The sequence below is a fragment of the Erythrolamprus reginae genome, chromosome 9 (genome assembly GCF_031021105.1).
Source record: "Erythrolamprus reginae isolate rEryReg1 chromosome 9, rEryReg1.hap1, whole genome shotgun sequence".
Lineage (NCBI taxonomy): Eukaryota > Metazoa > Chordata > Lepidosauria > Squamata > Dipsadidae > Erythrolamprus > Erythrolamprus reginae.
In genome coordinates, this window is record NC_091958.1 from 16,187,633 (window position 1) to 16,206,244 (window position 18,612).

General features: G+C 41.5%; 1 protein-coding gene across 1 annotated transcript in view; it reads left to right on the forward strand.

The window, feature by feature from the left end:
* CDH11 (cadherin 11) overlaps window positions 1-18,612 on the forward strand; it is a 168,787-nt gene that overhangs the window by 87,803 nt on the left and 62,372 nt on the right. Inside the window, exon 3 of the mRNA XM_070760412.1 lies at window positions 17,345-17,755. Coding sequence (XP_070616513.1) covers window positions 17,528-17,755 — 228 coding nt within the window. The 5' untranslated portion in view covers window positions 17,345-17,527. The remainder of the gene's footprint in view (window positions 1-17,344; window positions 17,756-18,612) is intronic.

Sequence of the window (18,612 nt, forward strand, 5' to 3'; positions counted from 1 at the left end):
TTATCTTCTATAACTTCAGATGATGACATTTTGGACCCACGCAAGCGCAGAATTATGCGTAGAAGTGACCAAGTAAGAACATATTACAGGAAATAAGGGAGGCCACCTGTGTTTGGGTGGGGCTCCAGTAATTAGGGCTGCTGCTATAAATAGCAGCATGTGGGTTTGGCCATTGTGGAAGAATATCTGTTGCAGTTTCATCAGGAATCTTGTGTGCTGGACTTTGTTGCTTTTTCACGCCTTTGAAACCAAAGCAGAGCAACATGTGTGTGTCTCCCTTCCTTGGAAGAAGAATGGGTGTGAAGTTTCTCCACAGCTGCTGGCTAAGTACATAATGACTGCTTAAGGGACACTGTACAGACTACCAGGTTGTTTTGGGAAGAGTGCTCTTTACAATACAAAAAGAGTGCTTAGTTTATTTTGACTTTTGTGATAAAGAACATTGTTTTGAATTTTCAAATGTGTGTGTGTCTGAAATTTTTATCCTTGAATTTTCGGGAGGCTCCTATCAGAGAGCCCGACAGAACAGTTATAGTTTATAGTTTATTAGATTTGTATGCTGCCCCTCTCCGAAGACTCGGGGCGTACATCAAGTTTTGTCTGTGTTGGTCCTTGATCACCACCATATTTTTTCTGAATTTTCAGCCAATTTTCCTGTGCTTTGATGTATAAAATCATGCATGGGATCGAAAAGGTGGATAGAGGAAAATTATTTTCTCCATCACATAATACTAGGACGAGGGGGCACTCCCTAAAGCTCATAGGTAAGAATGTGAGGACAAATAAAGAGAAATATTTCTTCACCCACAGGGTCCTTGGTTTATGGAATTCACTTCCAGAAGAGGTTGTGACAGCTGTCAGCCTGGAGAGCTTCAAGGCAGGATTAGACAGATTCATGGATGCCAAGTGTATCAGTGGTTATTGAAAGTGCCGCTTTATGTTGGTTGAGGCAGGTGAGTTCCCTTGGGTACCATTTGTTGGGTGTCGAGGGAAAGGGAGATTTTTGCCTTCTCTTTCTGCTCAAGATCCCCATGTACAATTGGGAGGCCATTGTGTGACACAGAATGCTGGACTCAATGGCTTTTGGGCTCAGTTCCTGCCAAGTTAGCAGTTCAAAAGCATGTAAATTCAAGTAGAATTTCATGCTGGCTACATGATGGCAGAAAGGTCTTTGGTTAGTACTCTCTCAGTGACCATGAAATAGTCTCTACAGTTGGCAACAACTAATGGAATAAAATCCCCAGGGATTCCTTTATCTTTTTTTTTTTTTACCATGGTGTCATAGTCATGTTTCTTTCTTTTTAACCAAATGAAATTATTTCCAAAACATTTTTTTTACTTCTTTTGGCTTTTTAGTTTTTAAGTTGGGGTAACAAGCTGTAGGCTAGCAGGTTATAGACCAAAATAAGAATTCTTTATTGGCCAAGTGTGATTGGACACACAAGGAATTTGTCTTTGGTACATATGCTCTCAGTGTACATGAAAGATACATTTGTCAAGAATCATGAGGAATTACACTTAAGGATTGTCATAGGATACAAATAATTAATATTATTAATTAATTAATCAAATTATTAATATAGTACTGGTCAAAATGGTCTTAATTTGCCTAATCATGTTCAATCTAGTAAATACATAAATCTAGTTAAGATACATAGGACTCTTCTTCATAAACATTTTTAAATATTTTAATTATATAATGCAGGTTCTGTATTAAAAGCCATCATCTCTGTCCGTTTTCCTTCTGACAGCTTTCTGCTAGTGTGTCAAATTGTATTTCTTTATTCCCTACTTGGTTTGAGTCTCATCTTCTCCAGCTAACTTTATCATTTAACAGAGAATATTTATACAGAGTCTCTGGAAAGGGGCGGTATACAAATCCAATAAATAAATAAATAAATAAAATATTGTAAACTGCTCAGAATTATCTTGAACTGTGAGACTGTGTGGCATATAAAATATTTAAAGAAATAAAATGTCAATTAATGTAGGAGTCTCTTTTGTGCCATTATCTCGATTCCAAATACCTGCAAACTCATTCATGGTTATTTGGGAGCAACATGGCCCTGCACAATCGGCCATGCTTTAGAATGCTTCAAAAAGTAATATGAGCTTTTAGTCTCCTGGAGTTATTATCATGTAATGCACCATTGGCTTTAAATACCTGTAAAGGAGGCAAGAAAATCTTGACACATGTCACATCATAAATATACTCCTAGATATATTGGAAGGGAAGGGAAGGCTCTACTATAAAGATAATTATCCAGCTGGAGGTTAAAATATATGAAGAACGGTTGCAGGAATTGGGTATGTCTACTTGAATGAAAAGATGAACTATGGGTGACATGACAGCAATGTTCCAATAGTTCAGGGGCTGTCACAAAGAAGAGGGTGTCAACTAGTGATGGGCTCCTATGGGTACGGTCAGATATGCAGAACAAATTTTGGTCAGGTACCGGTAGAAAAAAAAATTGACACCCCCCTTCCCACTTTCTGGGCTCTTGGTATGTTTTTCCTATCGCAGTAAATGAAGTTGAATGTGTATAATTTTAGATGAGCTGTGCGTGCATATGTTTATAGAGTAGATAAATACAGTTTATATAGTAGATAATGTATATTTTTGTGTGCCAGTTTGTAATATGTATGTACACATATGGCATATGTACATAGAATCAAATAGTATATTTTGGATATTCACTAATAATAAATAGATAGGAAATTGTATATCTTGGAGGCAAGGAGAGGCCAGGCACCCTAACCCTAAACCTTGATGTAAGTGATGTCAAGTTGGCAAACTTTAAGCCAGTCACATGATCTTTAAGCCACCCCCTGTCACATGATCATCATCATAATAATAATAATAATAATGATAATAATAAATTGGATTTGTATGCTGCCCCTCTCCGCAGACTTGGGGTGGCTAACAACAATAATAAACACAACATGTACAATCCAATAATAAAAAACAACTAAAAACCCCTATTATAAAACCAAACATACACACAAACATACCATGCATAACTTGTAATGGCCTAGGGGGAAGAGCTATCTCAACTCCCCCATGCCTGGCGGTATAAATGAGTCTTGAGTAATTTACGAAAGACAGGCAGGGTGGGGGCAGTTCTAATCTCTGGGGGGAGTTGGTTCCAGAGGGCCGGGGCCGCCACAGAAGGCTCTTCCCCTGGGGCCCGCCAAACGACATTGTTTAGTCGATGGGACCCAGAGAAGGCCAACTCTGTGGGACCTTATCGGTCGCTGGGATCATCAAGCCACTCCCACCTGGTCACACGGCTGCCAAGCCACAACCACAAAATAAGCCACGCCCACAGTGTGGTAGTAAAAAAAAATTGCAGCCCTTCACTGGTGTCAACCTATTTTCCAAAGCACCACAAAGCAAGTCAAGGAACAGTGGATGAAAAATATTCAAGGAGAGAAGAAACTTGGAACCAGATAAAATTCCTGACAGTGAGAACAATTAATTAGTTTAACAGCTTTCCTTCAGAAATTGTGGGTGCTCCATCACTGATGGTTTTTAAGAAGAGACTGGAGAGCCAGCTGTCTGGAGTGCTACAGGCTCATGCTTGAGCAAGGAGTTGGACGAAAAGACCTCCAAGGCCCCTTCTAACTCTGCTATCCTGTTACTATAAGAACCTCATTTTCATGGATAAATCAACGATTCTCAAATTACATTTTAGTTCCAGTCCTGGATCATGTGATTTAACATGGAGAATGACATCAAGTTGTGTTTTTATTTGCTGATAACTGCTATTGCTTCACTTCCAGGCAAGTGCAGATAGGTTAAAATTGGATATTGTCAGAAAACCTGACACAGGTAGCACTATCAGTGTCAAATAGATTTAAGGAGGGAAAAAAAATCATTTTATCAGCCTGAACTGACAGTTTTGGTGTTTGCTGATGTTTGGAATACTGATTGCAGTTGCCTAAGAAGGTTAAAATGCAATTTCCTTTACCATAGTTTTTATATGAAAGGTCGTATAGAAATTAACATCTGTGTCTTTATAATTTGGGTGGATTATAAAGTATAATTTAGGCTTTAGTGCTACAATAGAGCCAATAAATTATTTTGTCCAAATTATATTTAAAATAAATCATGGGGTAGCACAATATGTGAATCTAAATTATGTAACTTTTCTAAAAAAATCAGGATTAGGAAATGGTTATTTCTGATCTTTGCAAGATTTTAGTAAAATTGTTCAATTTTACTCCCTACGGGGAGATTTTTAGGTTGAATTTTCTCCTTTCAACGTTAACGTCGAAGAGGCTATTTTTCTGGATGACTGACATTGACATAATTTGAACCACCAGTGTAATTTGTATGGATTAAAGCATACAGATGTTCATGTGGGGGCACATATAGAAAGCACACTTTTCTGTGAAAGTAGAAAATCTAAAAACATTTTAAAATAACAAAGGAATCACTAAAAGATATTTAAAAGGGATGGAGGATATTGTTTTTCATCTCTTAAATCTGTAAAACTGTTGTTGTGGGGAAAGATAGATCAATTTTATCTCCAAAAGAAGATAAAATTCCATAGTCTGGAAATGATTGTTCTGTTTTATGACTGTAATCACTAAATCATTCTTAAATAATTGGCATTGCTAGTCTAATGTGGAGAAAAAAGAGCAGCTGGCTAGAAAAATCTGTGATTAGTAGTCTCTCCCAAATAGCATGGTTCACTGTTTATAGCATAGTCTTTTTAACTTAGTGACCCCAAATCCAGTCCTAAAGGGAAAAGAAGAAAAGAAAGTTGTGAGTTAGTCCCAGAGTCTTGACGCATAGATCTGGTTTCACAAAGGTTCATGAGATGATCAGGGAAGTACAGTGATACCTTGTCTTACAAACTTAATTGGTTCCAGGACGAGGTTCTTAAGATGAAAATTTTGTAAGGCGAAACAATGTTTCCCATAGGAATCAATGGAAAAGTGATTATTTATTTTTATTTATTTATTACTTAGATTTGTATGCCGCCCCTCTCCGAAGACTCGGGGCGGCTCACAACATGTAGAAACAAATCATAAGTGAACAGACAAATTTAAGAATATTTAAATATTTAAAAAACCCCATATGCTAACAGACGCACACCCAGACATACCATGCATAAATTAAACATGCCCAGGGGGAGATGTTTCAGTTCCCCCATGCCTGACGGCAAAGGTGGGTTTTAAGGAGTTTACGGAAGGTAGGAAGAGTAGGGGCAGTTCTAATCTCCGGGGGGAGTTGGTTCCAGAGGGCCGGTGCCGCCACAGAGAAGGCTCTTCCCCTGGGGCCCGCCAACCGACATTGTTTAGTTGACGGAACCCGGAGAAGGCCCACTCTGTGGGACCTAATCGGTCGCTGGGATTCGTGCGGCAGGAGGCGGTCTCGGAGATATTCTGGTCCAATGCCATGAAGGGCTTTAAAGGTCATAACCAACACTTTGAATTGTGACCGGAAACTGATCGGCAGCCAATGCAGACTGCGGAGTGATGATGAAACATGGGCATACCTAGGTAAGCCCATGACTGCTCTCGCAGCTGCATTTTGCACGATCTGAAGTTTCCGAACACTTTTCAAAGGTAGACCCATGTAGAGAGCATTACAGTAGTCGAACCTCGAGGTGATGAGGGCATGAGTGACTGTGAGCAATGAGTCCCGGTCCAGATAGGGCCGCAACTGGTGCACCGGGCGAACCTGGGCAAACGCCCCCCTCGCCACAGCTGAGAGATGTTGTTCTAATGTGAGCTGTGGATCGAGGAGGACGCCCAAGTTGCGGACCCTCTCTGAGGGGGTCAATAATTCCCCCCCCAGGGTAATGGATGGACAGACGGGATTGTCCTTGGGAGGCAAAACCCACAGCCACTCCGTCTTATCCGGGTTGAGCTTGAGTCTGTTGACACCCATCCAGGCCCCAACAGCCTCCAGGCACCGGCACATCACTTCCACCGCTTCGTTGACTGGGCATGGGGTGGAGATGTAAAGCTGGGTATCATCGGCATATTGATGATACCTCACCCCATGTCCTTGGATGATCTCACCCAGCGGTTTCATGTAGATATTAAATAGCAGGGGGGAGAGGACCGACCCCTGAGGCACCCCACAAGGGAGAGACCTCGGAGCAGACCTCTGACTCCCCACTAACACCGACTGCGACTGGCCAGAGAGGTAGGAGGAGAACCACTGGAGAACAGAGCCTCCCACTCCCAACCCCTCCAGCTGGTGCAGAAGGATACCATTGGTCGATGGTATCAAAAGCCGCTGAGAGGTCAAGGAGCACCAGGACAGAGGATAAACCCCTGTCCCGGGCCCGCCGGAGATCATCCATCAACGCGACCAAAGCGGTTTCCGTGCTGTAACCGGGCCTGAAACCCGACTGCTGGGGACCTAGATAAACGGCTTCTTCCAAGGACCGCTGGAGCTGGAGTGCCACCACCTTCTCAACAACCTTCCCCATAAAGGGGATTAATGCGTGCAAGCCCAAAATTCACCACTTTTGCCAGCCGAAGCGCCCGTTTTTGCACTGCTGGGATTCCCATGAGGCTCCCATGCATGGGAAACCCCACCTCCGGACTTCTGTGTTTTTGCAATGCTGCAGGGGAATCCCAGTAGGGGAATCTCAGCATCGCAAAAATGAGCGCTTTGCTGGCAATACAAGTCTGGAGCTGGGGTTTCCCAGCGAAGGGAGCATCAGTGAAATCGCAGCATCACAAAAACACCGAAGTCCTCGAAATCCCACCTCCAGACCTCTGTGTTTTTGTGATGCTGCAATTTCATTGAGGCTCCCCTCGCTGGGAAACCCCACCTCCGGACTTCCGTTGCCAGCGAAGCACCCATTTTTGCGCTGCTGGGATTCCCCTGCAGCATCACAAAAACACGGAAGTCCAGAGGTGGGGTTTCCCATGGAGGAGAGCCTCAGGGGAATCCCAGCAGCACAAAAACGGGTGCTTCGCTGGCAACGGAAGGTCTGGAGGTGGGGTATCCCAGCAGCAGCGGTGGGTTTGTAAGGTGAAAATAGTTTGTAAGAAGAAGCAAAAAAATCTTAAACCCTGGGTTTGTATCTCAAAAAGTTTGTATGACGAGGCGTTTGTAAGACGAGGTATCACTGTATCTCAGTTGCAAATAACCCTGAGGAAGGTTGGAGAAGAGTCAGCATTTAGAAACTGCAAATTGTGCAGAACGCAGCTGTGCGAGCAATCATGGGATTGTCCAGACTCCCCTCTTCCCTGTCACTCATACTTCCTTGGTCAGAGGAGGCTTCATCGGCAGATTCCATCAGGAGCAAAACAGGCCTGTGGCATGTGGATGTCTCCCCCACATCCACCTGCACATCCCTTGGGGCAGGATCTGGGCCAGAGCTAACCACAACAGAATGATGGGCCTGTTTGGCAAGCCTCTTGTTAACTGATATTAAGCCTATAACACTATATAGGGTCAAAATCAGTGGTGGGCTTCTAGGAGTACAGTCAGGTATGCAGTACCAGTAGAAAAAGTTTGGTCAGGTACGCAGAACCAGTAGAATTTTTTTTTTCTTTTTCCCCCTTCTGAGCTCTGGGTATGTTTTTCCTATCACAATAAATGAGTTTGAATGTGTATAATTTTAGAAGAGCTGTGCGAGCATGTGTGTACATACACTTTATATAGTAGATAATGTATATTTTTGTGTGCCTGTTTGAAATATGTATGTACACATATGGCATATATACATAGAATTAAATAGTATAATTTGGATGTTCAGTAATAGTAAATAGATAGGGAAATGGTATCTCTTTGAGGTGAGGAGAAGCCAGGCACCCTAGCCCTAACCCTTGACATGAGTGACATCATATTGGCCACCTTTAAGCCAGCTATATGACCTTTAAACCCCCCCCCCCGGTCATATGATTGTCAAGCCACTCCACCTGGTCACATGGCCGTCAAGCCACACCCACAAAATAAACCACGCCCACAGTGTGGAAGTAAAATTCTTTGTAGCCCTTCACTGGTCAAAATGTCACAATTGACCTGGTGCATATCCAACTCAGAAATTTTAATGCATTCAAACTCCCATTTCTTAAAATGCAAGAGGATTCTTGAATTGCTCGAGGAATGCAGGGCTGCTAATAACGAAGCAGGCTGAAGCCATTTTTCCCCTCCTATTGCTCATAAAAATTCTCAGCAGGGAAGCAAGCTTACTTAAACACCTTTCCATAATAATTCAGTTCATTGAGACAGGGTTGGGAAATGCAAGCAATTGTTTATTCCACAGCATAGCACAGAGGAATAACATTATTTATATCAGCGTTGCTGCATATTCACAAATGCATTCTTCCATAAATAGCTGTAATGGAGTACACATTGCAAATACGCACAGGGACACTCCTAAGCCCTTCCTGCCCAATTCTTATTGTTGCATTGTCCCATATTGTTTGGAGGAGTGGGCTAGCAGCACTTTTATTTAAAGAGAAAAAATCCCCCTTGTGGTTTACTGTGGAGGGAGAAGGAAGAAGTTGTTTTCTGCCACATCACAGCTACAAAATATTTCGCTACATCTCTGCCAGAATGAATGCAGCATCTAATGAGAAGATAGAGTGGTCTGTTAAGAGTTGAAGACACAGTATAGCATTAAAAGACCAATGGGCAGGTAGAGCAGAGCAGAGTAGAACAGAACAGAATAGAATTCTTTATTGGCCAAGTGTGATTGGACACACAAGGAATTTGTCTTCAATAATAATAATAATAACAACAGAGTTGGAAGGGACCTTGGAGGTCTTCTAAGTCCAACTCCCTGCTTAGGCAGGAAACCCTACACTACTATCCAACATCTGCTTAAAAACTTCCAGTGTTGGGGCATTCACAACTTCTGGAGGCAAGCTGTTCCGCTGATCAACCGTTCTGACTGTCTAGTTCTACGTTACTTCTCTCCTTGTCTAGTTTCCACCCATTGCTTCTTGTTCTACCCTTGGGTGCTTTGAAGAATAGGTTGACTCCTTCTTCTTTGTGGCAACCCCTGAGATATTGGCAGACTGCTGTCATGTCTCCCCTGGTCCTTCTTTTCGTTAAACTAGCCATGCCCAGTTCCTGCAACCGTTCTTCATATGTTTTAGCCTCCAGTCCCCTAATCATCTTTGTCGCTCTTCTCTGCACTTGTTCTAGAGTCTCAACATCCTTTTTGTATCTTGGCGACCAAATCCTCTCAGTGTGCATAAAATAAAAGATACAAATGAAAAGGCATTATATAGAAATATTTTTGGTCCACCTAGGGTTATATATGTAGACAGAGAAGACACTGAAAAATAATTAGCCAGATATGATTTATAAGTTCTAGCCTTCTCTTCTATTGCTTATTTGACCCCTATGACAATCATTAAGTGTTGTACCACATGATTCTTGACAAATGTATATTTTATTTTATGTACGCTGAGAGCATATGCACCAAGACAAATTCCTTGTCTGTCCAATCACACTTGGCCAATGAAATTCTATTCTATTCTAGTCATAAAAAAAAAATCACTATGGAACTTCTGTTCTGTAAAATTAATATACATTTTTGAAAGGAAATCAGACTTATTTTTTACTTAAAGGTTGTTGTTTGTCTGCCTACTTGCTTTGGAGTAAGGATGCCACTTGATATTTCACAAAATGGTGCTTTTTTCATGTTAATTATACATTTTAGTTTTAAAATGTCAGCATCTAGAGCTGTACAACTCTGTTTCATTTTTAATTTTTTTTCCTTTCACATTTTACCCCATTTTCACCGCACTATTTTCTTTGGGCTCTGTGACAAAAGAATAGCAAGGAGGCTGATGTCATTGTAAGTTTAAAAATATAATATTCATTTCTGCTTTTATTCAAACCTCCTTCAAGAGTTCTTAATAAAAGAATCGGGACTAATTAGTGCTTCCTTTATCTGCCGCTCTGCCTTTTGCTTTTCCAGTACTATTTGCAAGGAGCCCTGGAGAGGATATTTAAGAACTCCGGTATCACCACAGTTCACCTGGTCTTGGGGTGACTTACAACAGAAGCACAGAAACGGAGGCTAAATCCACAATGCATAATACAAAGGATGGTATTTCTGTCATCATTCTCTAAACAACATTCAGAGCCACACAGAGTTTATTCACTCCTAGAAGGTCATCAGGTTGGACACATCTCCACCCCATGTCCAATCCACGAAGCAGTGGAAGTGATGTGCCAGTGTCTGGAGGCTGTTGGGGCCTGGATGGGTGCCAACAGACTCAAACTCAACCCAGACAAGACGGAGTGGCTGTGGGTTTTGCCTCCAAAGGACAATCCCACCTGTCCGTCCATCACCCTGGGGGGGATTATTGACCCCCTCGGAGAGGGTCCGCAACTTGGGTGTCCTCCTCGATCCACAGCTCACATTAGAGAACCATCTTTCAGCTGTGGCGAGGGGGGCGTTTGCCCAGGTTCGCCTGGTGCACCAGTTGCGGACCTGTTTGGACCGGGACTCACTGCTCATAGTCACTCATGCCCTCATCACCTCGAGGTTCGACTACTGTAATGCTCTCTACATGGGGCTACCTTTGAAAAGTGTTCGGAAACTTCAGATCGTGCAGAATGCAGCTGCAAGAGCAGTCATGGGCTTCCCTAGATATGCCCATGTTACTCCAACACTCCGCAGTCTGCATTGGTTGCCGATCAATTTCCGGTCACAATTCAAAGTGTTAGTTATGACCTTTAAAGCCCTTCATGGCATTGGACCAGAATATCTCCAAGAACCGCCTTCTGCCGCACGAATCCCAGCGACCGATTAGGTCCCACAGAGTGGGCCTTCTCCGGGTCCTGTCAACTAAACAATGTCGGCTGGCGGGCCCCAGGGGAAGAGCCTTCTCTGTGGCGGCCCCGACTCTCTGGAACCAGCTCCCCCAGAGATTAGAACTGCCCCTACCCTACTTGCCTTTCGTAAACTCCTTAAAACCCACCTTTGTCGTCAAGCATGGGGGAACTGAGATATCTTCCTTGGGCCTATACAATTTATGTATGATATGCTTGTATGTATGTCTGCTTAATAATGGTTTTTTAAAAATATCTTAAATTGTAAATTATTAGATTTGTTATGAACTGTTTTAATTGTGTTGTGAGCCGCCCCGAGTCTACGGAAAGGGGCGGCATACAAATCTAATAAATAAAGAAATAAAAATAAAGCAGGGGTGGGTTGCAAAAAATTTACCGAGGGGCTCTCCGCCTGGTTGCTGGGTGGGCATGGCCATGGTAGGCATAGTCAGCCTCCTGCAACAGTCAGTCAGTCCTTCCCAGGCTCCAGGGGCTATTGTTGAGCCTCCGGAAGGGTGAAAATGGGCTCCCCAAGCTCTGGAGGCCCTCTGGAGGAAACTAGCCCATTTCCAGCTTTACCAAACTTCAGTAGGCCTGTTCTCTCACCCGCTCCCGAGCCTCCATGCACGCCCTGCATTTACTGTATTTTTCAGAGTTTAAGATGCACCGGAATATAAAATGCTCCTTAGTTTTGAAGGAAGAAAATAGGGGAAAAATCTGATTACCAGGTATTCATCTGGCTAGCAACCTTAGTCTGGCCACCTTCAGCACATTATTTTATCCTCTGGTTAGGGCTTTAAAAAAACCTTATTCAGGGAGAGTAACAATGAAAGAGTTTGCAAGCCAGTAAGAGCTGGGAAAATCATTAGGACCTGGTTAGGGCTGGAAAGAAACATTCTTTGCAGAGAGTAAGAGCTTGTAAATTGGTAAGAGCTGGGAACATTGTTGACACCTGGTTTTGGGCTGGAAAGAAACATTCAGAGTAAGAAGAGCAATGAAAAAAAACCCTGCAAATACTTAGGGCTTGGAAAATATTCTTTGCAGAGAGTAACAAAGAAACAGCCTGCAAGGTAAGAGCTGGGAAGATCGTTAGCACCTAGTTAGGGCTGAAAAAAAGCTTCCAAAAAAGCTACATTCAGAGTATAAGTGTTCTGCCAGGCTCTCTGGTAGGAGCCTCCCAAAAATTCAAGTGTACAAATTTCAGACATACACACGTTTGAAAATTCAAACAATGTTCTTTATCACAAAAGTCAAAATAAACAAAGCACTCTTTTTGTATTGCAAAAAGCACTCGTCCCAAAACAACCGGGTAGTCTGTACAATTTCCTTTAAGCTGTCATTAAGTACTTAGCTAGCAGCTGTGAAGAAACTTCACACCCCTTCTTCTTCCAACGAAGTGAGACACACACACACAGGTTGCTCTGCTTTGGTTTCAAAGGTGTGAAAAATCAACAAAGTCCAGAAAACAGCAACACACGATTCCTGAAGAACTGCGATCAGATACTCTTTCACAACGGCCAGGCCCACATGCTGCTCTTTATAGCTGCAGCCCTAATTACTGGAGCCCCACCCAACCACAGGTGGCATCATTTTCTCTTGTAATAATCCTTCAGTTGTTGTCTCCTATGCATCACTCTACGCATGCGTGGATGTGTCATTAATTCTTGTTCAGAATCCAAGGATGATACAGATGATTGATCTCCTCCTGGGCTGTCTGCCAAACTCCCCTCTTCCCTGTCACTCATGCTTCCTTGGTCAGAGGAGGCTTCATCGTCAGATTCCATCGGGAGCAAAACAGGCCTGCGGCATGTGGATGTCTGCCCCACACCGACCTGCACATTCCTTGGAGCAGGAGCTGGGCCAGAACTAACCACAACAATAAGACACACCCAAATTTTCAGCCTCTTTTAGGGAGGAAACGGGTGCATTTTATACTTTGTAAAATACAGTGCCTGCATCCAAAACGGGCTGTGTTGGCACTCCTGGGAAGGGAGGAGTGAGGTGGACAGGGCCAATCAGGAGTGGGATTTGGAGGGGGGTTTTTTTGAATGGCACAGAATCTTAGCTAGAGGTTCTCTTGAAGCCCTGCAAAACCCCAGCAGTACACCTCTGAAGACCACTGACAGTGAGGACTCATTAATCAGAGGGGTCAATTCAATGTGGAGAAAGGAAGACAACATGTACAGAGATTCAAGTCTGTGGGGGGTCTTACAGATGAAAACCAGCAGAGCGAATTGCACACATAACCTGTTGATAAACCAGTGCAGAGCTTCCAGTCCAAATGTAAGATGACTGCACAGCTTTTATTCACTACACATCACTCGTGAACACTTCTGTGCTACAATTTGAACCAGACGTGGTTTCTGAATGGTGCTCAAAGATGGCAATAGTCTGCCAGATGTTAATGAGAACATGACAATGATAATGATGATGATGATGATAATGACAACAACAACAACAACAGAGTTGGAAGGGACCTTGGAGGTCTTCTAGTCCAATCGCCTACTTAGGCAGGAAACCCTACACTACTTCAGACAGATGGTTATCCAACATCTTCTTAAAAACTTCCAGTGTTGTGGCATTCACAACTTCTGCAGGCCAGCTGTTCCACTGGTTAATTGTTCTAACTGTCAGGAAATTTCTTCTTAGTTCTAAGTTGCTTCTCTCCTTGTTTAGTTTCCACCCATTGCTTCTTGTTCTACCCTCAGGTACTTTGGAGAATAGGTTGACTCCTCCTTCTTTGTGGCAATCCCTGAAATACTGGAAGACTGCTATCATGTCTCCCCTGGTTTAGCCATTTAAGCAGGTGTGGGATGCTGCCCAGAGAGGGACGCAGTGGGGGTTGTGAAAATGGAGCTCCACCCCAGAGCACCCAATTTGCACCAAAAGATGTTGAAAGAAAATGCAGGGCGTCCTCTTTGGGCATTTAAAGAACCCTAAAGCTGGCAATTCTGCTACAAATAAGTGTCTAGAAAAAGTATAAGGAGATAAGATCTGAAATTAATTCTATGTGATCTGGGTTTCTGCCTCCCCTTTTTTTCCAAATAGTTATAGTATTCTCTAGAATAGAAGTCTTCCTATCTGGCTGGAGAATTCTAGGAGTTGAAATTCATAAGTTTGAAACCCCTGCTCTAGAAAATAAAATGAATAATGCTTGAAACCTAATGTTTTGCCAGAAACCTTCATTTTGTTTGATAGTCTGCAGGAAGGAGTGTTAAGACTGTTATGTGGAATGGGGCATTTTGGGATGTTCACTTAAGCTGTGAAAGTAGCAAGGAACACTTTATATTGTTGCCTTTGAGTAAGTGATTATTTTGTGAGTGGCCATTTTAATCATGAAGGCACCTTTATGACAATGCTCAAAATGTGCTTTCAAAATTCTAAGTGAAATTTTCCTGTCATTTCACTGTTCTATAGTTGCTCACTTCTACGATGTGGGTGAATTCGACGCTCTGCTTGTTCCATTGATATGGGTATTGTTGTGAGGTTTTTGGAAAATCTTTGGTCAAGTCACATGATCGTCAAGCCATTTCCCCCCTGGTCACATGGTCGGTAAGCCACTCCTACCCAGTCACGTGACCATCAAGCCACACCCACAAAATAAGCCATGCCCACAGTGTGGTAGTGAAAAAAAATACCCCCTCACTGCCTTATATGCTGCTCAAATATATTCGCATTGAATATTGCACAACTATACCATTTGCACAACAGCATGTGAAATTGATTGTCAATCAATGTTGCTTCCTAAGTGGACAGTTTGACTTCACATAAGTTTAATTTATTTGAAGTTATATTCTGTATTTTAAGTGTTCCCTTTATTTTTTTAAGCAATGTATTAAAATGTACACTCTCTTGAGTGTGTTTTGTTTTCTTTGTGTTATGTGTGTGTGTGTGTGTGTTGAAATGCTGAATTAAACAAGCTTCAGACTGGTCCAGTATGCTGGGTTGTGGTGGTGCTTAGGGTTTTTTTTTGTTTTGTTTTTTCCTAGGTGTGTGTTGGTATATTTTTCAGTATTTTAAGCTTTCTCTTATCCTAATCCCTGGGTGTCCTTTTTTTTATAACCGTATTTAATATGGTTAGAAAGCCCAGATGCTTTTAGAAGAAGCTAAAGGCAAGGAAGTGGGGGGGGGGTGTTTGACATTGCACTATTGTTCAGATGAAAAGAGCTTATTTGCTTTTATTCCAAGCCCAAGTGAAGTCTCTGGTTTGTACTCTCAAAAGAAACTTGTCGGTTTCATCTCAAGAAGCCCAGATTCTGCCGGGCTTGATTCAAAATAGACCCCGTTCTATTTGGAATGTAACGCAGAGGCTCCACAGATGTCACTACACAAAGAAATTTTGAAAAATAAAGGGATTGCAAGCGATTACTGCATTAAGCCCTAATTAGTAAATTAAAGATAATGGCTTAGATGTGTGGTTAATGTTTTGTGTTCAGGGTTTTTTTCCCCCCATGCCTGAACAACTGATAGTAAACACTTTCTGCACACACACACACACACTTTCTGATGTTTCTACAAGATTTCTATATAATTGTATTATCCAACCCAGTAATATAGTTAAGCTACATTTTAGATGTTCCGAGAAATATTTGATGATTTTTCACATACGTACTGTGGATGGGATCATTTAAAATTAAATATCTCTTGGAAGAAAATTTGTACATTTCATTCTTCTTCTTTAATTTTCTCTATCTTTTTTTTTTACAAAATTCTAAGGAGGATAATTGTAGGAAAGAATGGGCAGAGCTAAATGTGTCATTAGATTAGAGTCTTTACATTGCCACAAACATCCAAGCCCAACCTCTCCTGAATTCTGTTGACTTTTACCTGGCTCCAATTTAGTGTTAAATTTTAGTTGAGTAATAGCAATAGCACTTAGACTTATATACTGTTTTACAGTGCTTTACAGCTCTCTCTAAGCAGTTTACAGAGTCAGACTATTGCCCCCAACAATCTGGGTCGTTATTTTACCCAACTTGGAAGGATGGAAGGCTGAAGTCAACCTTGAGCCTGGTGAGATTTGAACTGCCAAATTGCAGTCAGCAGGCTGTCAGAAAAATAGCCTGCAGTACTGCACTCTAACCACTGCACCACTGTGGCTCCTTTTCTTATATAATCTTGATATAAATCTTCTGTGCTGCTACTTAATGGATGGTCCTGATTCTTTGCATCTGACATATATAAGGTTCCCCTTAGAATGTACTTTCTGATGTTTTGTTATGAATCTAGAATCTATAATAACGAACTATTATAGAAGGATTGGTATCTGGTCAGCAAAATAAATTTTGAAGTTATTTTTCTACAGTAAATCTGCTCCTATGATCTGCCCAATAGTTCACACATTATTAAATATAGCTTGTTGTCCAGGTTCAGCCTGCTTTTTGAAGGTTCTGAGATTAAAAAGTGAGAAATATCTATTTTATGTGCTAATTATACAGTACAGATGAACAACAACTGAGTAAATAGGAGCTCAGTTAATTTTTTTAAAAAAAGAATATTGGGATATCTGATGAAGGAGAGATGCTTTAAATAATGTTTCACTTATTTTAATATTGATAAAATTGAACGGGTCCAAAGACCAGCTACAAGAATGGTGGAAGGTCTTAAGCATAAAACGTATCAGGAAAGACTTAATGAACTCAATCTGTATAGTCTGGAGGACAGAAGGAAAAGGGGGGACATGATCAAAACATTTAAATATGTTAAAGGGTTAAATAAGGTGTAGGAGGGAAGTGTTTTTAATAGGAAAGTGAACACAAGAACAAGGGGGCGCAATCTGAGGTTAGTTGGGAGAAAGATCAGAAGCAACATGAGAAAATATTATTTTACTGAAAGAGTAGCAGATGCTTGGAACAAATTTCCAGCAGCTGTGGTTGGTAAATCCACAGTAACTGAATTTAAACATGGCTGGGATAGACATATATCCATCCTAAAATAAAATACAGGAAATATTATAAGGGCAGAGTAGATGGACCATGAGGTCTTTTTCTGCCATCAATCTTCTTTGTTTCTAAGCTGAAAGGATGGGCCCTCACTGAGGATTCCAGAAATGATAAATGCTTTATTGAACAAAGACGTGGTCTTTACTGCCCTCCAAAGGTAGCAGAAACCCTCTGTTTAAAAATATCAGTTCAGATCTTACATTGGGCCACTGAAAATCCCTGAAAGTGTCTGTCCAAAAATTATAACCTTTTTTTTTTCTAACATGGAAGGATTGTTAATGAGTAAAATGAGCACTCCTGCCTCCTCTACACTTTTGAAAATCTTCCAACTAATACAAAAAAAAAATATGTTTTTTGAGCAGGTTATTAAAAATGTGATATCCTGAGCATTTTAGATATTCTTAGATTATTGTTTCCAACCTAGGGAGTCCATCCAATCTTGGTCATTTTAGTGAATAATTTATGCGGTGTCTTTATATTTCATTTATGTTATCGTCTTGGGAAAGAAACAAGCATCTTGTTTCAATGGTCTATTAAGCTTTCGTTACGTGCTCAGTTTCTGAAATGCTGAGCTCAGAATAAATACAGAGAACTAATTTTCTCCTCTTTTTGGTTCATCTTCTTACTCTAGGAAACCGTGTGGAGTCTATACAGAGTTAAAGTGATGGACTTAAGGAACGTTGGCATCTCGGCTACGGAAAACCTGTGAATTTTCCCGAGGATTATAATATTCCTGTTCGTTTTTGTGGTGACCCTTTGAGAAGAAAGGGGGAAAAAATTGGGGAGTACTCTGGTGCCTATACACTAACCAAAAATGAAGGAAGATCATTGTTTACATGCTGCTCTTCTCTGTCTGGGAATGCTGTGTTGCAGCGTTGTTATGGCGACAGACAAATTGAACCACTCTAGGCCATCACTCCATGGTCACCGTGAGAAAGGCAAGGAAGGGCAGGTTCTGCAGAGGTCAAAAAGAGGATGGGTATGGAACCAGTTCTTTGTAATAGAAGAATATACTGGACCAGATCCTGTACTAGTAGGCCGAGTAAGTTTTGGTTTTGCATTTTTTTTAGAGCAATGTATGCATTCCTTTTTTCTTCTTCTTTCCTGAGAAACACGTTTTGGTATGATTTGGCCATGAATAAATCCTGTGTATTCTTCAAATATGAATGGTAAGACTCTTTTGCAGGATCCAATCCCAGTTCTTACTGGGATCAGAGCAGTAATGTGTTCAGTTCTGGAGACCTCATCTACAAAAAGATATTGATAAAATTGAACGGGTCCAAAGACGGGCTACAAAAACGGTGGAAGGTCTTAAGCACAAAACTTATCAGGAAAGACTTCATGAACTCAATCTGTATAGTCTGGAGGAAAGAAGGGAAAAGGGGGACATGATCGAAACATTTAAATATGTTAAAGGGTTAAATAAGGTTCAGAAGTGTTTTTAATAGGAAAGTGAACACAAGAACAAGGGGGCACAATCTGAGATTAGTTGGGAGAAAGATTAGAAGTAACATGAGAAAATATTATTTTACTGAAAGAGTAGTAGATGCCTGGAACAAACTTCCAGCAGACGTGGTTGGTAAATCCACAGTAACGGAATTTAAACAGGCCTGGGATAAACATATATCCATCCTAAGATATAATACAAGAAATAGTATAAGGGCAGATTAGATGGACCATGAGGTCTTTTTCTGCCGTCAATCTTCTATGTTTCTACGTAATGGGCACCACCCAGTATGAATAGGATCGGCAATCTGGTAGGACTTTTTACCAGGTTCTGGAGCCTGGCCTGACTGTGCGCATATCCAACACATGTGCACATGCCCTTGTGTGAGATTTCACTTCTGTACATGCGCCCAAAGTGAAATCTCGCATGAGGACAATCTGGTAGGACTTTTT